The sequence below is a fragment of the Pipistrellus kuhlii genome, unplaced genomic scaffold, assembly GCF_014108245.1.
Source record: "Pipistrellus kuhlii isolate mPipKuh1 unplaced genomic scaffold, mPipKuh1.p scaffold_m20_p_5, whole genome shotgun sequence".
NCBI classification, from domain to species: Eukaryota; Metazoa; Chordata; class Mammalia; order Chiroptera; family Vespertilionidae; genus Pipistrellus; species Pipistrellus kuhlii.
The window spans coordinates 66,226,165-66,242,376 of record NW_023425551.1 but is presented as its reverse complement, the minus strand read 5'-3'; the positions used below and the strand labels follow the sequence as shown (position 1 = coordinate 66,242,376).

The 16,212-nt window shown below is 38.9% G+C and overlaps 1 protein-coding gene and 1 long non-coding RNA gene across 2 annotated transcripts in view; one reads left to right on the top strand and one right to left on the bottom strand.

The window, feature by feature from the left end:
- FBXO9 (F-box protein 9) overlaps positions 1-13,533 on the top strand; it is a 37,720-nt gene extending 24,187 nt beyond the window's left edge. Inside the window, exons 8-13 of the mRNA XM_036414517.1 lie at positions 2,378-2,496; positions 2,721-2,811; positions 3,816-3,911; positions 4,240-4,333; positions 8,459-8,610; positions 12,937-13,533. Coding sequence (XP_036270410.1) covers positions 2,378-2,496; positions 2,721-2,811; positions 3,816-3,911; positions 4,240-4,333; positions 8,459-8,610; positions 12,937-13,045 — 661 coding nt within the window. The 3' untranslated portion in view covers positions 13,046-13,533. The remainder of the gene's footprint in view (positions 1-2,377; positions 2,497-2,720; positions 2,812-3,815; positions 3,912-4,239; positions 4,334-8,458; positions 8,611-12,936) is intronic.
- LOC118705605 lies at positions 2,661-3,353 on the bottom strand. The gene is made up of 2 exons (XR_004983732.2): positions 3,306-3,353; positions 2,661-2,969 (listed from the first exon to the last, which is right to left on the bottom strand). It is a non-coding gene; the product is annotated as an uncharacterized LOC118705605 (long non-coding RNA).
- Positions 13,534-16,212: the final 2,679 nt, after the last annotated feature.

Below are 16,212 nucleotides of genomic sequence, written 5' to 3'. Positions count from 1 at the left end.
CCATCCCCTACCTTCTCTCTGAGGTTTGACGGTCTGATTGATGCTTCTATGTCTTTGGATCTGTTTTTGTTCATCAGTTTATGTTGTTCATTACTTTCCACAAATGAGTGAGATCATGTGATACTTATCTTTTTCTGACTGGCTTATTTTGCTTAGCATAATGCTCTCCAGTTCTATACATGCTATTGCAAATGGTAAGAATTACTTTTTTACCGCAGTGTAGCATTCCATTGTGTAGATGTACCACAGTTTTTTAATCCACTCATCTGCTGATGGGCAATTGGGCTGTTTCCACAGTTTAGCTATTGCAAATTGTGCTGCTATGAACATAGGGGCGCATATATCCTTTCTGATTGGTGATGGTTTATATTCCTAGAAGTGAGATCACTGGGTCAAATGGGAGTTCCATTTTTAGTTTTTTGAGGAAACTCCATACTGTTCTCTATAGTGGCTGCACAGTCTGCATTCCCACCAGCAGTGCATGAGGGTTCCTTTTTCCTTGCCAGCACTTGTTATTTGTTGATTTATTGATAATAGCCATTCTGGCAGGTGTTAGATGATACCGCATTGTTGTTTTGATTTGCATCTCTCAGATGATTAGTAACTTTGAACATGTTTTCATGTGTCTCTTGGCTTTCCTTCTGTCTTCTTTTGAAAAGTATCTATTTAGATCTGTTGCCCATTTTTTGATTCGATTGTTTATCTTCCTTTTGTTAAGTTGTGGCATTCCCTATAAATGTTGGAGATTAAACCCTTATTGGTGATAACATTGGCAAATATGTTCTCCCATGCATTGGGCTTTCTTGTTTTGTTGATGGTTTCTTTTGCTGTACAGAAGCTTTTTATTTTGATGTAGTCCCATATGTTTGTTTTCTCTTTGGTTTCCATTCCCTTAAGAGCTGTATCAGTGAAAATATTGCTTCAGTATATGTCTGAAATTTTGCTGCTTGTGGATTCCTCTAAGATTTTATGTTTCCTATCTTATGTTTAAGTCCTGTATCCATTTTGAGTTTATTTTTGTGTATGGTGTAAATTGATGGTCTAGTTTAATTTTTTTTTGCATGTATCCAATTTTCCCAACATCATTTATTGAAGAGACTGTCTTGACTCCATTGTATGTTCTTGCCTCCTTTGTCAAATATTGAGCATAGTGGTTTGGGTCGATTTCTTGGTTCTCTATTCTATTCCATTGGTCTATATGTCTGTTCTTGTGCCAGTACCAGGCAGTTTTGAGAACAGTGGCTTTGTAATACAGCTTGATATCTGGTATTGAGACCCACCTACTTTGTTCTTCTTTCTCAGGATTGCTGCAGCTATTTGGAGTCTTTTTTTATTCCAGATGAATTTTTGGAGAGTTTGTTCTAGGACTGTGAAATATGCCATTGGTAATTTTAATGGGGAGTGCATTGAGTCTGTAGGTTGCTTTGGGTAGTATGGACATTTTAATGATGTATATTCTACCAATCCTATAGTTTTCTGAGTACAGGTCTTTTACCTCCTTAGTTTATTCCTAGGTATCTTAATTTTTTTGGTGTGATGGTAAATGAGTTTTTTTTTTGTTTGTTTGTTTTTTAATCTCTCTGTAAGTTCACTATTGGTGTATAAAAATGCCATAGACTTCTTGGCATTAATTTTGTATCCTACTATATTGCCATATTCATTTGTTAAGTCTAATAATTTTTGTATGGAGTTTTGAGGGTTTTCTATGTACAGTATCATGTCATCTGCGAATAATGACAGTTTTACGTTTTCTTTTCCAATTTGGATACCTTTTATTTCTTCTTCTTGTCTCATTGCTATGGCTAGCACTTCCAGAACTATGTCGAACAGGAGTGGTGAAAATGGGCAGATGACTTCTAACTTATTTAATAGCCATTCCTACCTGTAACTAGGATCTCAACTGCCCCTGACTACCCCTGAAATTATGTAGTCTATACTTCACCTTGCTCACTTAGCTGCAACCATGCAGTCTTTTTTTTTTCTCCCTCCTTGTTAGAGCATGCCAGCCACACCCTCACCTGAGGGTCTTACACTTGCTAGTTTCTGCCCAGGGCATTCTTCCTCATCACCTCCCAGGGAGGCCTGTCTTTGCCTCTGTATCTAAATAGTTTTTATTTTCCCACTACTACTTCTTTGTCTATTTACCCTGCTTTTGTTTGTTTTTGCACTGAGCACATTACCTGAAACTTTCTGTTTACTTGCTTTCCCAACAGTAAAAGAGCAGGGCCTTTGTCCACCAATCTATCTCCAGACCCAGGACTATGCCTAGCAGGCACTCAAATACTTGCTGAATAGAAGATGGCTGGTAGCAGGGACCGTTTCTGCACATAGGGACTTAGCCTTCTACATATATTGATGCTGTACTTTTATTACTTAGAGACCCTGAAATATGGCGTTTGGCCTGCTTGAAAGTTTGGGGCAGAAGCTGTATTAAACTTGTTCCATACACATCCTGGAGAGAGATGTTTCTAGAAAGGCCCCGTGTTCGGTTTGATGGTAAGTTGAACCCTTTAGAACTCAAGAGAAATAGAGATTTATCATGTTGATTTTGATAAATACCCATTCTTAGTTTTCTCTAACAGACCTAAGTATTATGAGCATATTTAAAGGAAACTACAATGAAAATGAAGCTAGAACTGTCCTATATGATTTTAATTTTAAAAATGTTTAAATTTATTCTTATTTGTTTAAAAAATGTGTTTTGTTTTGTTTTTTTATAGGAGTGTATATCAGTAAAACCACATATATTCGTCAAGGGGAACAGTCTCTTGATGGTTTCTATAGAGCCTGGCACCAAGTGGAATATTACAGGTACAACTGTAGTAAACTGAGTGAGTGAAAAATTCTCTCTCTCCAAGTATTCATTAATTAGTTATTGGACATCTCTTCTCTGTAGCTTTTGCATTTATCCACAAATGGCCCTCAATATTTTTATCCACTCTTATAATAAGAATTGTACTCAGCCGAAACTGGTTTGGCTCAGTGGATAGAGCCTCTAGTGTAACATATAAAAATCTCCTCTCTCCTTAATATAAACTAAAATTTTTAAAAATTTTAATGGGCCGAAACTGGTTTGGCTCAATGGATAGAGCGTCGGCCTGGGGACTGAAAGGTCCCAGGTTTGATTCTGGTCAAGGGCATGTACCTTGGTTGTGGACACATCCCCAGTAGGGGGTGTGCAAGAGGCAGCTGATCGATGATTCTCTCTCATTAATGTTTCTAACTCTCTATCCCTCTCTCTTCCTCTCTGTAAAAAATCAATGAAAATATATATTTTTTTAAAAAGAAAAAGAATTGTACTCAACAGAACCAATGGGTTGCTGCAAATTTAATTCCTCCTAGCCTCTCAATCTAAGAATATTTTATATTTTAGAGTTCTTCCTTCTCTTTTGCCCTTGGTGTACTCATCTGCCTTTTCCAATAGCTTGTGCTCTTATTCAGCCTTTTTGTTTATCAGTTAATACTGTCAGTGAGATATAAGTAGATATGTGAATTACTATGTATTGTGAGATTCCATTTTTGTTTGATATTAGTGCTTTAGGAAAAAACATACAGAACTTTAATAGAGTATTATTTGGTCTTTTTTATTCAGTGAGTGAAACTAAAAGTTCAGCAGTTCCCTATAAGGAAGATAATAAAGTGCCTTTCGTTCTTTGTTGCTGGCCTCACAAGTTGTCAGTCATGTTTTAATGATGTTTGCCATAGTATTTCCGTCTCGGTTTCACAGCTATGGCTAGGTTGAGGTACCAGTAGAGAAGGACGAGTTTTATACTTTGTGTGTGGTGTTTTTTGGTGTTCTGTTCCTGTTTACACAGGTACATAAGGTTCTTTCCTGATGGCCATGTGATGATGTTGACAACCCCCGAGGAGCCTCAGTCCATTGTTCCTCGTTTAAGAACTCGGAATACCAGGTAGTGTTTTTCTATAGTTTTCTATCCAGGTCACATTTTATATGAATGTATAGGTTAATGTAATCCTGTGTTTCCTTAACTTACTACTGGATGATTTAACAGTCACTGGGTGGGCATTTGTGAAAAAGATAAATTCTGCACCTTTCCCCTGGAGAGTGTACTTCAGTGGGTCGCTGTGGCCTTGGAAACCAGGTTCACTCACATCCTAGCTGATTTCTTCTCGAGCAAGTTCTTAAACACTATTATAATCCATTACTTCCTAGATTACTTAAATACATGTAATAACTGATCAATAGACTTAGATTTAAAGTATATTTTTTATTTTTAGAACTGATGCAGTTCTACTGGGCCATTATCGCTTGTCACAAGATACAGACAATCAGACCAAAGTATTTGCTGTGATAACTAAGAAAAAAGAAGAAGTGAGTATACAAAGTTGAAATAGCAGTTTACTTTTTTTTTTTTTTTTTAATCCTCACCTGAGGATATTTTCCATTGATTTTTAGAGAGAGTGGAAGAGAGAGGGAAAGACAGAGAGAAATATCGATATGAGAGAACACATCGATTGGTTGCCTTCTGCACGTGCCCCAACCAGCTCCTGGGCTAGGAAGGGGCCTGGGCCAGGAAGGAGCCTGCAACCGAGATCCGTGCCCTTGACTGGAATCAAACCTGTGCCCTTGACTGGAATCAAACCTGGTTCCTCTCGGTCTGTAGGTCAGTGCTCTATCTACTGAGCCAAACCAGCTAGGGCTACTTTTGAGTAACCTTTCATTCAAGGATTCTTGACTAGAAAGGGTCAAATATACTGTTTCATTATTTATACTATTATACAAAATGTATGTTGACTTATAGCATCTCTCTAAAGAGAACTGGAGGGTTTTCTAAAATGTGGTTATTTTTAATTGGATCAGCTTGTTTTTCTCCAAATGTTTTTTCTGGTCTAGTTTTTTCACATGTGAAAATGAAAAGCCAAAATATCCTGTAAAATAACTAGTAAAATGATACCTGAATATGATTTTTTTTTTCTTTTTTCATTTTGAATCATAGGGGATTTTCTTCCTAAATTAACTCAAATGAGTAATTCTTTCATAAGGATATTCATATAGAGAATTTCTTTTCTTTTTTTTCTTTTTTTTAATAAATTTTTATTGTTCATGTTATTACAAATGCTCCTCCCCCCCCACCCCCCCTCCATTGCTCTCCTCGATCAGGTTCTCATCCCACCCTCTGCCCTTTCCCCACTCCCCATTGTCCTCATCCATAGGTGCACAGTTTATGTTCAGTCTCTTCCCACATCCCCCTCTCCCCTTTTCCCTAAGAATCATCAGTTCACTCCCCTTCCATACCTCTGATTCTATTATATTCAACAGTTAATATTGTTCCTCAGATTTTTTTTTTAAATTTCCTTGGTTTTTAGATTCACTTGTTGATAGTTACGTATTAGTTGTTCATAATTTTTATCTGTATTTACTTTCTCTCCTGAAAGAACCCCCTTCAGCAATTCATATAATTCTGGTTTGGTGGTGATGAACTCCTTTAGCTTTTTTTTATTAGTGAAGCTCTTTATCTGGCTGTCGATTCTGAGTGATAGCTTTGCTGGGTAGATTATCTTTGCCTGTAGGTTCTTACTATTCATCACCTTGAATATTTCTTGCCATTACCGTCTGGCCTGCATGGTTTCTGTTGAGAAATCAGCTGACAATCATATAGGTGCTCCTTTATAGGTAACTACCTGCTTTGCTCTTGCTGCTTTTAATATTCTTTGTCTTTTGCTCTTGGAATTTTAATTATGATTTGTCTTGGTGTGGTCCTCTTTGGATTCCTTTTGTTTGGGGTTCTGTGCGCTTCCTGGACTTGTAAGTCTAATTCTTTCACCAGGTGGGGGAAGTTTTCTGTCACTATTTCTTTCAGTATGTTTTCGATATCTTGCTCTCTCTCATCTTCTGGGACCCCCATAATTCTGATGTTGGTTCGCTTGAAGTTGTCCCAGAAGTTTCTTACATTATCTTCAATTTTCTGGATTCTCTTGCCTTCTGTCTTCTGTGGAGGAGTGTCTTCTGGCTCTTTATGTTCCAAATCTTTGACTTGATTTTTGCGATCTTCCATTCTATTTTTAGGACTCTGTATAATATTTTTTATTTCAGACAAAGTATTCTTTATTTCTTGTTGATCCCTTATTTCTTGTTGATTCCTTATTAATTCTAGTTGATCCCTTTTCATATCCTCATAGGTCTTATCGACCTTTTCTAGGAAATTCTTGAAAAACCTTATAAGCTTAGATTTGAACTCTATATCCAGTCGCTTTTTGTCTTCCATTTCTTTCGTTTGTGATCTATTTCGTTGTCTCGGCATTTTCGCAGCTTCCCTGATGGGGCGGGGTTTCAGGGTGGAGCCTACAGCCTTGGCTTCTGTCAGCCTTGCCCTATGTGGCTCCTGAGTCTCAGTAATGCCCAGGGTCCTTCAGTACTCGTTGCAAGCACCTCTGAGAAAAAGGTGCCCTCGATTTTCGCCTGCTACCAAACAGTCTAGGCTCTCTCCCAATGAGCCCGGAACTGGGTTCAGTTCAGTTGGAAGTGGAGTTGGAGGTGGCGTTTAGAGCAGTCCGGAGCTTTTGTCTCCTTCCCGCCAGGGCAATCCTGTGGCACAGCCAACCGTCCCTTCTCTGCGAGCAACGTGTGTGCCTCCGGGACCTCCTTTCGCCGCTCCCCCAGGGTTTCACCTTACAGCCCAGCTCCCTATGGATGAGCCTGGATCCCTGGGGTCTGGCCTAGAACTGGGGTTCAGAGCAGTCGGAACTGGGGCTCAGCACAGTCGGAACTTTTATCTCCTTCCCTCTAGGTTACGCCAGCCAGGCACTCAACCGCCCCTCTCCAGCTCCATCCTCTCCGCGCGCACCGCATGTCTCCGTACCTTAGGCTTTTACAGCTCCTCCGCTCTTCCTTCTGGTTTTCTCCTTGCTTCTCGTTGTAGAATTTCCAGTCAGTCGACTTTCCTGTAGTTCTGGGTAATGTCCATTTTATATTTTAGTTGTATTTTATTGAAATTGTTGTGTGCGGCTTCGGCTAGGTGTTTACCTGTGCAGCCATCTTGGATTCTCTCCCCATATAGAGAATTTCAGTTTCTAATGGATATAAGCTAATGTAAGATATTTCCTTCTTCCCATTTTTGCAAAAGAATGAAAATGCCAGGCAAATATGATTGCTGGATTATTACCCTCTAGAGCACATGTGTCAAACACAAGGCCCGCGGGCCAAATCCGTCCCGCCAGGCCTTGCAATGTGGCCCGCACCGCGCTGTCATCACTGCACTCCGCTGCGTTTCCATCACAATGACAGTTTATGACTGTTCAGTAAACCATTCGGCCCGCGATTTAGGCTGGATTTTAGATTTTGGCCCCTTCTCTGATTGAGTTCGACACCCCTACTCTAGAGGGCTTTAAACTCGTAACAGATCAAGGACCTAATTTTCATTTTTACAAATTTTCTCCATGTGCAATTTTTTAGTCATGGTTAAAAATCATAATGCAGTTGTGAGAAAGTAATAATTGCTAGCCTATTGCTTTTGTAAGTTGGTGTAGGATTTGAAAGAAGTTTCCCTTGTTCTGAATCTCCCTTTCTTCTCTAGCATTATGTGTCGAGATAGTTAGGGTAGGGTTCTCTGTGAGTTCTAGTCCTATCACCCTGTGGCTAACTGTCCTGGCTCCTCCTCCTGGCTCTGGTAGGCTTCTGAAATCTGGGGCAGCTTCTGCGGAGCAGAGATAGTCCTGTGACAGTGACCTTGGCCATGTGTTTCCTGGGGTCAGAAATGGGGAATTTGTGAGCCCCTAGTTATTTAGGTTTTATCTAATAAGAATTTAGGAATTCCCATGTAGAAAGCCAATTTTCTCTTTGGAATATAACAATGAAACCATACGTAGCGTTGATACTTTTTTTTAGAAGCAGTATTTTCAGAAGTGTGATTCTAATGAAGCTTGTCACATTTATCCATTGATGATTTTACTGTTATTGCAAAAAAAATAAGTTATACTCAATGCTTTTTCTGCAGGCTTCACCAACTTATTTTCTCTCTCTAAAAATTCCCAAGTGTTTTTAGGTAGAAGGAAATACTAGTCTTTTAAGATAGGAGGTAGAAGTCTTAATTCCATTCTGAAACTGCTGTGTTAACTCAGCTGCCTGGGTCTTCATTCCTTTAGCTATTAAATAGCAATAATGCAGTCATATTTAGTACATGAGGTTATTATGATGATTAGGAGGAAAAAACTTATGTTTTTCAAGACACTCATACTCATTTGTATGTGATATCCAAAACAATTTTACTATGTACAGATGTTACGTTATTCTTGCATAATACAGGGGTAGGCAAAAATAAGTTTACAGTTCATATGGAGAAATATATACAAGAATAATAATAATGCAAGAATAAACTGTGTATCGCATACAACTGTAAGCCTCCTTTTGCCCTACCCAGTATATTCCAATAAATATTCTAATAATGAAATCTCAGTGAAGTGAGGTTTCATTACAGTTCATGCACCTTTTCTTTTACAGAAACCACTTGACTATAAATACAGATATTTTCGCCGTGTCTCTGTCCAAGAAGCAGATCAGAGTTTTCATGTAGGACTACAGCTGTGTTCCAGTGGCCACCAGAGGTTCAACAAACTCATCTGGATACATCATTCTTGTCACATTACGTACAAGTAGGTGAATGTAATAAAAATACCAAGGTTACAGAATAAATGTGTACTTCATGTCAGGCTTAGGAAACTCTCACATGATGTTAACCTGAGTTAACATTACAGAAGCAGAGTATAATATTACTCTGCCAACCCAGAAAGTGACTAAAAAGAAAAAAGCAAACTGAAAGTGGGCCAGGCATCCATAGCTCACAGTGTCAGTGGGAACGTGGCTGGGCACCGCTGCTTTGGAAATGAAAACGGCATTCCATGAGTAGAATGACAGTCATTCTAAGCTATTCATGTGTCGACTTATTCAGGGCAATTTTAAAACATCAGATTTTTTCTTCTCTCCATGTCTGTCTGACCATTATTTACTTTTTTTCCATTTGGTTTATTCTCAGGGATTATATGCTGATTTAAATAAGTCTGCTAAGAAGACCTCTTGTATTCCAAAGCCAAATCTGTTCGATAGTTCCTGTGTAGTTCTTTGTTCTAGGAGTTAGGATTTTTAACATTTTGTGTTATACTAGAGGCCTGGTGCACAAGTTCGTGCACGGGTGGAGTCCCGTGGCCTGACAGGCAATTAGTGCCCATTGGGCTGTCTCACCCAGTCCCGATCAGGGCTGGCCGGCTGAGGGAAGGGACCGCGGAGGTTGGCCAGCTGTGGGATGTTAGCTGTGGAAGTGCACTGACCACCCACCCAGCTAGGGGGAGGGACTGCAGGAGGTTGGTCAGCCTTGGGAGGTTGTCTGTGGAAGTGCACTGACCACCAGGAGGCAGCTGCTGTGTTGAGCATCTGCCCCCTAGTGGTCAGTGCACAGAATAAAGACCTGCCTACCAGTCATTAGGTCCTTCGGTTGCTTAGACCAGTGTTTTTCAACCTTTTTTGGGCAAAGGCACACTTGTTTCATGAAAAAAATCACGAAGCACACCACCATTAGAAAATGTTAAAAAATTTAACTCTGTGCCTATATTGACTAAAGTAATTCTCTTGAATAGGAATCAAATAAAACACAAAGTATTTTATAATTACTTTATTATGAAATATTAAGTAAACAAAATAGTGAAAAATTATAAAATTCTTGTCTTGTCTGCACCTACGGCACACCAGGCAACATCTCGCGGCACACTAGTGTGCCGCGGAACAGCGGTTGAAAAACGCTGGCTTAGACTGTATATATATATATAGATATGTATATGTATATATATAGATAATCATGTGTAATATCTTTAAATGTTCTTCAGAAACATTATTTTCAATTATTACAGGTATATTCCACCATTCTTATTTTATTCCTCATGTTCAAACATTTTATTATGAAAAATTTTAAGCATATAGAAAAGTTGAAAGAATTTTACAGTGAAGTCTGCTATACCTGTTTTGTACATAGTATTATATTAGTTTCAGATGTACAATATAATAATTTGACATTTATGTACCTTACAATATGATCACTACAGTAATTCTAGTAACCATCTGTCACCATGTAAACTTATCACAATAATACTGACTATATTCCCTTCACATGTTCACCCATTTCCCCAACACCTCCTTCCCTCTGGCAACTTCCAGTCTGTTCTCTATATCTATGAGTCTTACTATTTTGTTTATTCGTTTATATTCTTTATGTTCTACATATAAGTTAAACCATGTGGTATTTGTCTTTGTCTGACTTATTTTAGCATAATACTCTCCATGTTGTTGCAAATTGCAAGATTTTTAAATAATTTTTTTAACTACAGTTGACATTTTTTCAGATATACAACAAAGTGATTATAGATTTATATAATTTATGAAGTGATCACCCTGATAAGTCTGCACCATACATAGTTATTACAATATTATTGACTATACTTTGAGTACCTTATACCCCCATGACTGTTTACTGTAGTACTGGCACTTTATACATCTTACTCCCTTCCCCTTTTTTAACCCATCCTCCCAATCCCTATCTGGCAGCCATCCAAATGTTCTCTGTATCTATGAGTTTGTCTGTTTTGTTCATTAGTTTATTTTGTTCTTTAGATCCCACATGTAAGTGAAATCATATGGTATTTATCTTTCTGTCTGACTTCACTTAGCATAATACCCTAGGTCCATCCATGTTGTCACAAATGGTAAGATATCTTTTTTATGGCTGAGTAATATTCCATTATATATATGTACCATATCTTCATATATTGTCTGTCTATGGATACTCAGGTTGCTTCCATATCTTGGCAGTTGTAAATAATGCTGTAGGGAGCATAGGGGTAGATATTTCTCTTTGAATTAGTGTTTCTCTTCAGATAAATACTCAGAAGTGGAATTGCTGAGTCTTTGTCTCTTGTTATAGTCTTTGCTTTAAAGTCTGTTTTGTCTGATATAAGTATTGCTACCCCAACTTTTTGTTATTGTTTCCATTTGCATGAAATATTTTTCCACCCCTTTACTTTGTCTTATAGACAGCATTGTTTTCTTATCCATTCAGTCACCTTATGTATTTTGAGTGGAGTGTTTAATCCATTTACATTTAAAGTAATAGTTATCTAGTTATTGCCGTTTTATTATTCATATTTGTTCTTAAAGAAAAACCTTTAAAATTTCTTGTTATGCTAGTTTAGTGGTGATGAACTCCTTTACTTAATAATTACAATATTTAGCTTTTTCTTGTGTAGGAAGCTATTTATCTCTTTTGATTCTAAATGACAGCCTTAGTGGGTAGAGTAATCTTGTTGTAAGTTCTTGCTTTTCATACTTAAAATATGTCTACCACTCCCTTCTGGCCTGCAAAGGGGCCCCCTGTACCCACACTATGGCTCTCACCCCTTGATCCAGGCCTGATGGCTTCCTCAGCTCCCATAGTGCTCTCATGGTTCCCCAACCTTCTCTCTGCAGTTTCTCTCTCTTGTTTGTTGTGCAGAAGCTGTTCATTTGGCCCTCAGTTGTCTCTCAGGAGAATTGCTCCAATTATAAGTATTCAGTTGATATGTTCTTGGGAGGAAGGCTCAGCATCTTCCTGTGCTGCCATCTTGGACCCTTGAGTTACCTGTAAGAGCAGAGAATATGTGTGAAAAAGGAGCAATACAAAAATAAGTAAAAAGAATTAATAAAATATCAGTTCATGTAGCTATTGAAGTGAAATGCTGTTGGAATTGAAAGAATGTTGCTGTGTGACTGAAGCCTTTCCATTCTAGTTGAATCCAAACATTTTGAGATCACCTTCAATTAACCTACTACACAACCTTGACCACCTATTGAAAACTTTTTGGCCACAAATAAATTTTTGTACTCATTTTTGGAAAAGTCCTAGAAGTTTTCTTTTTTCTCACTTATCTCTTGTTTATCTCAGTAATCTATGGAATTTTCCTTTTCAAAGAAAGAAACCGAACCCAGAAGTAGAATAAAGAAATGAAAAGCATCATGTTTTAGGAAGGAGAAAGATATAAGAGGCATTGCGTGTAGCTGCTAAGGTTCTCATTGATTTCCTTTTCTACAATAATAAAAGAGTAATATGCTAATTAGACAGGATGTCCTTCTGGACGAAGCCTGGGCTGAGAGGGAAGCCCAAGTCCTGGGTGCCTGCCAGTAGCTGGAGGGAATTCCGGGTCTCAGGTGCCAGGGGGAAGCTGGTGCTGGCAGCTGGGGGAAGGAAGGCCTACTCTTGCATGAATTTCATGCATCAGGCACTAATAATATTTATAAAGGCACTTGAACTTTTTTTAGTCTATTTCTCCTTTTGGGGAGAAAAATATAAAGGACTGTAGCAGTAGTGTAACTTGTCTTTTGCTTTCTTTCCCTCCCATCTGTAATTATGTTGTTGTTCATGCAAATATTATATTTTAGAATTATAATTCTTTATTACATTTTAACAATAGTCTTTAAATGTCTATTGCTTTTGACTTAGAAATTCTACTTTTTGGAATATATCCAAAGGACATAATAAAAAACACATTTTAATTGCCTAGTACTGAAAACAACCTATATCTCCAACAAAAGGGGAATTATTAAGTAAACTGTGGTACAAGTAGACAGAGAAATATTACGCAGCCACTAAATATGACTTCTGAAGAGTATTTAATGATGTTATGAAATGCATATGTCATGATGTTAAATGAAAAAAGCAGGATCACTAATAGAGTGTGATCTCAATAGGAAAACTTGATAGGTTGATGTATTTAGAAGAAATACTGGAAAAGGATGTTTTGTATTGCTGTGTCTGAATGATAGAATTATGAGTGACTTCTTTTTGGTACTTTGCTAAATATTTAAAATTTTCAACAATGAGCCTTTATTTAAAACTTACTGAGATATATTAAAGGAATTGAAATTTTCTGGTAACTTGTAATTTTGTGCATTATTTCCAGGTCAACTGGTGAGACTGCAGTCACTGCTTTTGAGATTGACAAGATGTACACCCCCTTGTTCTTTGGCCGAGTGAGGAGCTACACTGCTTTCTCAGAGAGGCCTCTGTAGAGCCACGCACCCAGTCCTCTGTCAGTGTTGCATGAATGAAAGCATATAGTGCAAAAGAGCACCTAAGTTATAAATGTACATATTATATATATATATCTGGGATTGGAACTTATTTTACATTGTTGGAGTTCTTTTAAGAGAGTATAAATTGATTATTATTTTTTAATTTAAAGGGATAGTTGGTTCTAGGGTGTTTTGTTTTAAAATTAAGAAGTTGATATTAGATGTTGTTTAAAAACATTTTTGTTGTGAAAAATCTTACTATGAGCTTTAAATCATGCCCCTTTTCAAGCAGATTTCTGTCACATTAGTCTGCTGCCTGATTCCAGTAGTCAAGTGGTCAGGAGGGAGCTTTACTGGATAAGCGTTTCTTTCACGCATGGCATACTGTCTTTACACTAAAGGCTCAACAAGTGAAAACCTGTTCTGGATTTGTTTGAAACAATTTGACCAATAGAGATTATAAATAAATGTTTCTTTCAAGAAAATGGATTTGGATGGCCTCTTTTAAACATCAAAATAATAAACAGTCCCAGAGTAGCCAGCAAAGGCTTAAGAATCACTGCCTCATTTCATCATTGTTTTTTATATGCAGGCTAGAGCTCTCTGCACTCTGACTTATCCATTAAATGAGAAAGAATGAATCTCTCAGCACTGGAAGACTTCAATAAGATCAAACAGTTATCTTCATTCTTAAAAGAACAGTAGAGGATCATATAAATGCAGGCTAACTCCTTTTCCAGAACTAAGCTTGGGAGAGAGCTAACCATCAAGTAAACTAGGTTACCTCCCTAATAACAATACTAGTAAAATTTCAGAGTTCGTGTCTGGCAGTCCTACCAGATTGGTTTCTTTTTGTGATTCAAATACAGCTAGAGTCAGTAATAACGTGTTTTCAGAAATCAGTATCTGCAGCCACAGTTGCTTTCATATCAATGTTAAAAGACACTTCATACATCCTTACAATGCAGTATGGGATAGGCCTTTTTAAAAGCCAAAACATGCCCAGCCAGTGTTGCTCAGTGGTTGTGGTCACAGTGCTGTTCCCTGTCAGGGCACATGCCTGGGTTTTGGACTCAATCTCCAGTAGAGGGCGTGCAGGAGGCAGCCGATCAATGATTCTCATCACTGATGTTTCTATCCCTCCCTCTCACAAATCAACAAGAACATTTTAAATAAATACATAGCCAATACATGTTATGTTAAAGATGAAAGTTAAGCATGTTTAGTTTGGGTGTATACAGAAAGAAGAGTTCCACTGAGGTTGGCTCTCTGCAGCAATCTGATGTGACATGTTCCTCGAATTAGAAAAGAGGGAGGAAGACGAGACACGCCTAAGATAAGGCAGCTCTTCATGACATAACTATTAGTTTTGATACACAAGTTAACAAAATATCTGATTAGGACATAGTAAAGTATAGCTAGAAAAATATTCCTAAGGAAAGTGGAATTTGAAGATTCTGTTGATTTGCCACCTGTCCTAATGACCTGTGGCTGACAGCCAGTGGATACCAAGTTCAAAGTCTCCTTCATGTCCACTAAAGCAACTTTCACTTATTTCGCTTAGAGAGCTGAAAATAAATTTTTTGTAGCTGACATTTTTTGGTGTGTTTAAGATTTTAATACAAAAGCAATATGTATTTATTGTGAGGATATTAGAACATGCAATGATTAAAAAAATAGTCCTAACACCCATGAAATCAACTCAAATGACCTCCAACTGGGAGCAAAGCAGCACACTGACACGGTAAGATACAGTGGGAAGGATCTCTCCTCAGCCCTGGGACTCGGGAATGCCTGGCATATACCCAGGAGGCAGAGTGGAGGGAAAACAGCCTCTCCGCTCAAAGACCTGCAGATACTGACACAAGCGCCTCCACAGGACAGGTTCCATCCTTCTCAGTCAACAAGCCACTCCCACCCTCACACATCCGCTCCAGTCAGCATTCAGGGTCTCGTTCTTAAAAATCGGTGGACAAGCAAGGAACACCAGGCACATGAGAAAGCCCCTCACACAGAGAATCAAACTTACGAAACAGGAAAGTATAGTCAGTAGGAAAAAATTGTGAAACAAATTACATATCTTTAGAGAGATGAAAGGAGAAATACTTCCATGAAACATGAACAAGAGACTATAAAAAGAAAATCCATTGGCAGATCTTTTGCATATTACAAATATAATAGTAAATTTAAAATTTTTTTCTGACCAAACAATGTCAAAGCTGGAAGTTGCCTTAGAAATCATCTATTGACCACCCATCCCAGTATGGAGATGAGGAAATGGGAATGGAAAAGGTGTGCTGGTTTTCCCAAGGTGCTCAAACTGACCCTGACAAATTAAGAAGGCTCCTACAAAGTGCCTGGCAGTAGACAGTGAATTTTAGTCTTAATGTTCATGAAGAGATTACCCATATATATATAAAGCCAGCTACCGGAATGCCACCAATCAGTATGATGCCCATGACGCCCACTGCGGCCAGCAAACCAGCCCAATTGGGGTGGGGGGAGGCCAGCCTGCCCACTTCCCATGGCCTTGCCCTTCCCTCCAGCCCTGCCCCTGATCAGACTTGATGGAGGCTGGGGTGGCCAGCCAATGCCAGCCCCCTCCCCCCCTCTCTTCCTCCCCCCTCAATCAGCTCACCCCACCCCTATCAACCCACAGCCCCTCCCTCCAGCCAGCCCTGCCCCTGATCAAACTCTCCACCCCATAGAGGGGCGGGGCTGGCCAGCCAACCTCCTGCAGCCCCCCCCCCCTCCCCGACCACCCCAGATCATCACTCCCACTCCAATCGGGCAGAGCCAGTGGCCAATCTCCTATGGCCCCCCCTCCAATCGGCCCCCACCACCCCGATTGGGGGTGGGGCCAGTTGGCCTACCACCCACAGCCCCACTCCCTGCCAGCCAATCGCCTGCAGCCCCTCCCCACAATCTGCCCTGATTGGGACTGGGCCAGCAGGATCCCACCATTGCACAAATTCATGCACTGGGCCTCTAGTTTATAAATAATAAAGCTGTTCGATATTTTTAAGAGTTTATATGTGTTAAGTGTAGAGCAAAAGGCTTTAATTTTATAATTATTACTGCATTTTATTCACAACACATAGGTATTACTGTCCTGTTTTATAAATAAGAAAATTGACATAAGAGAGTTTAAATAAACTTGCTCA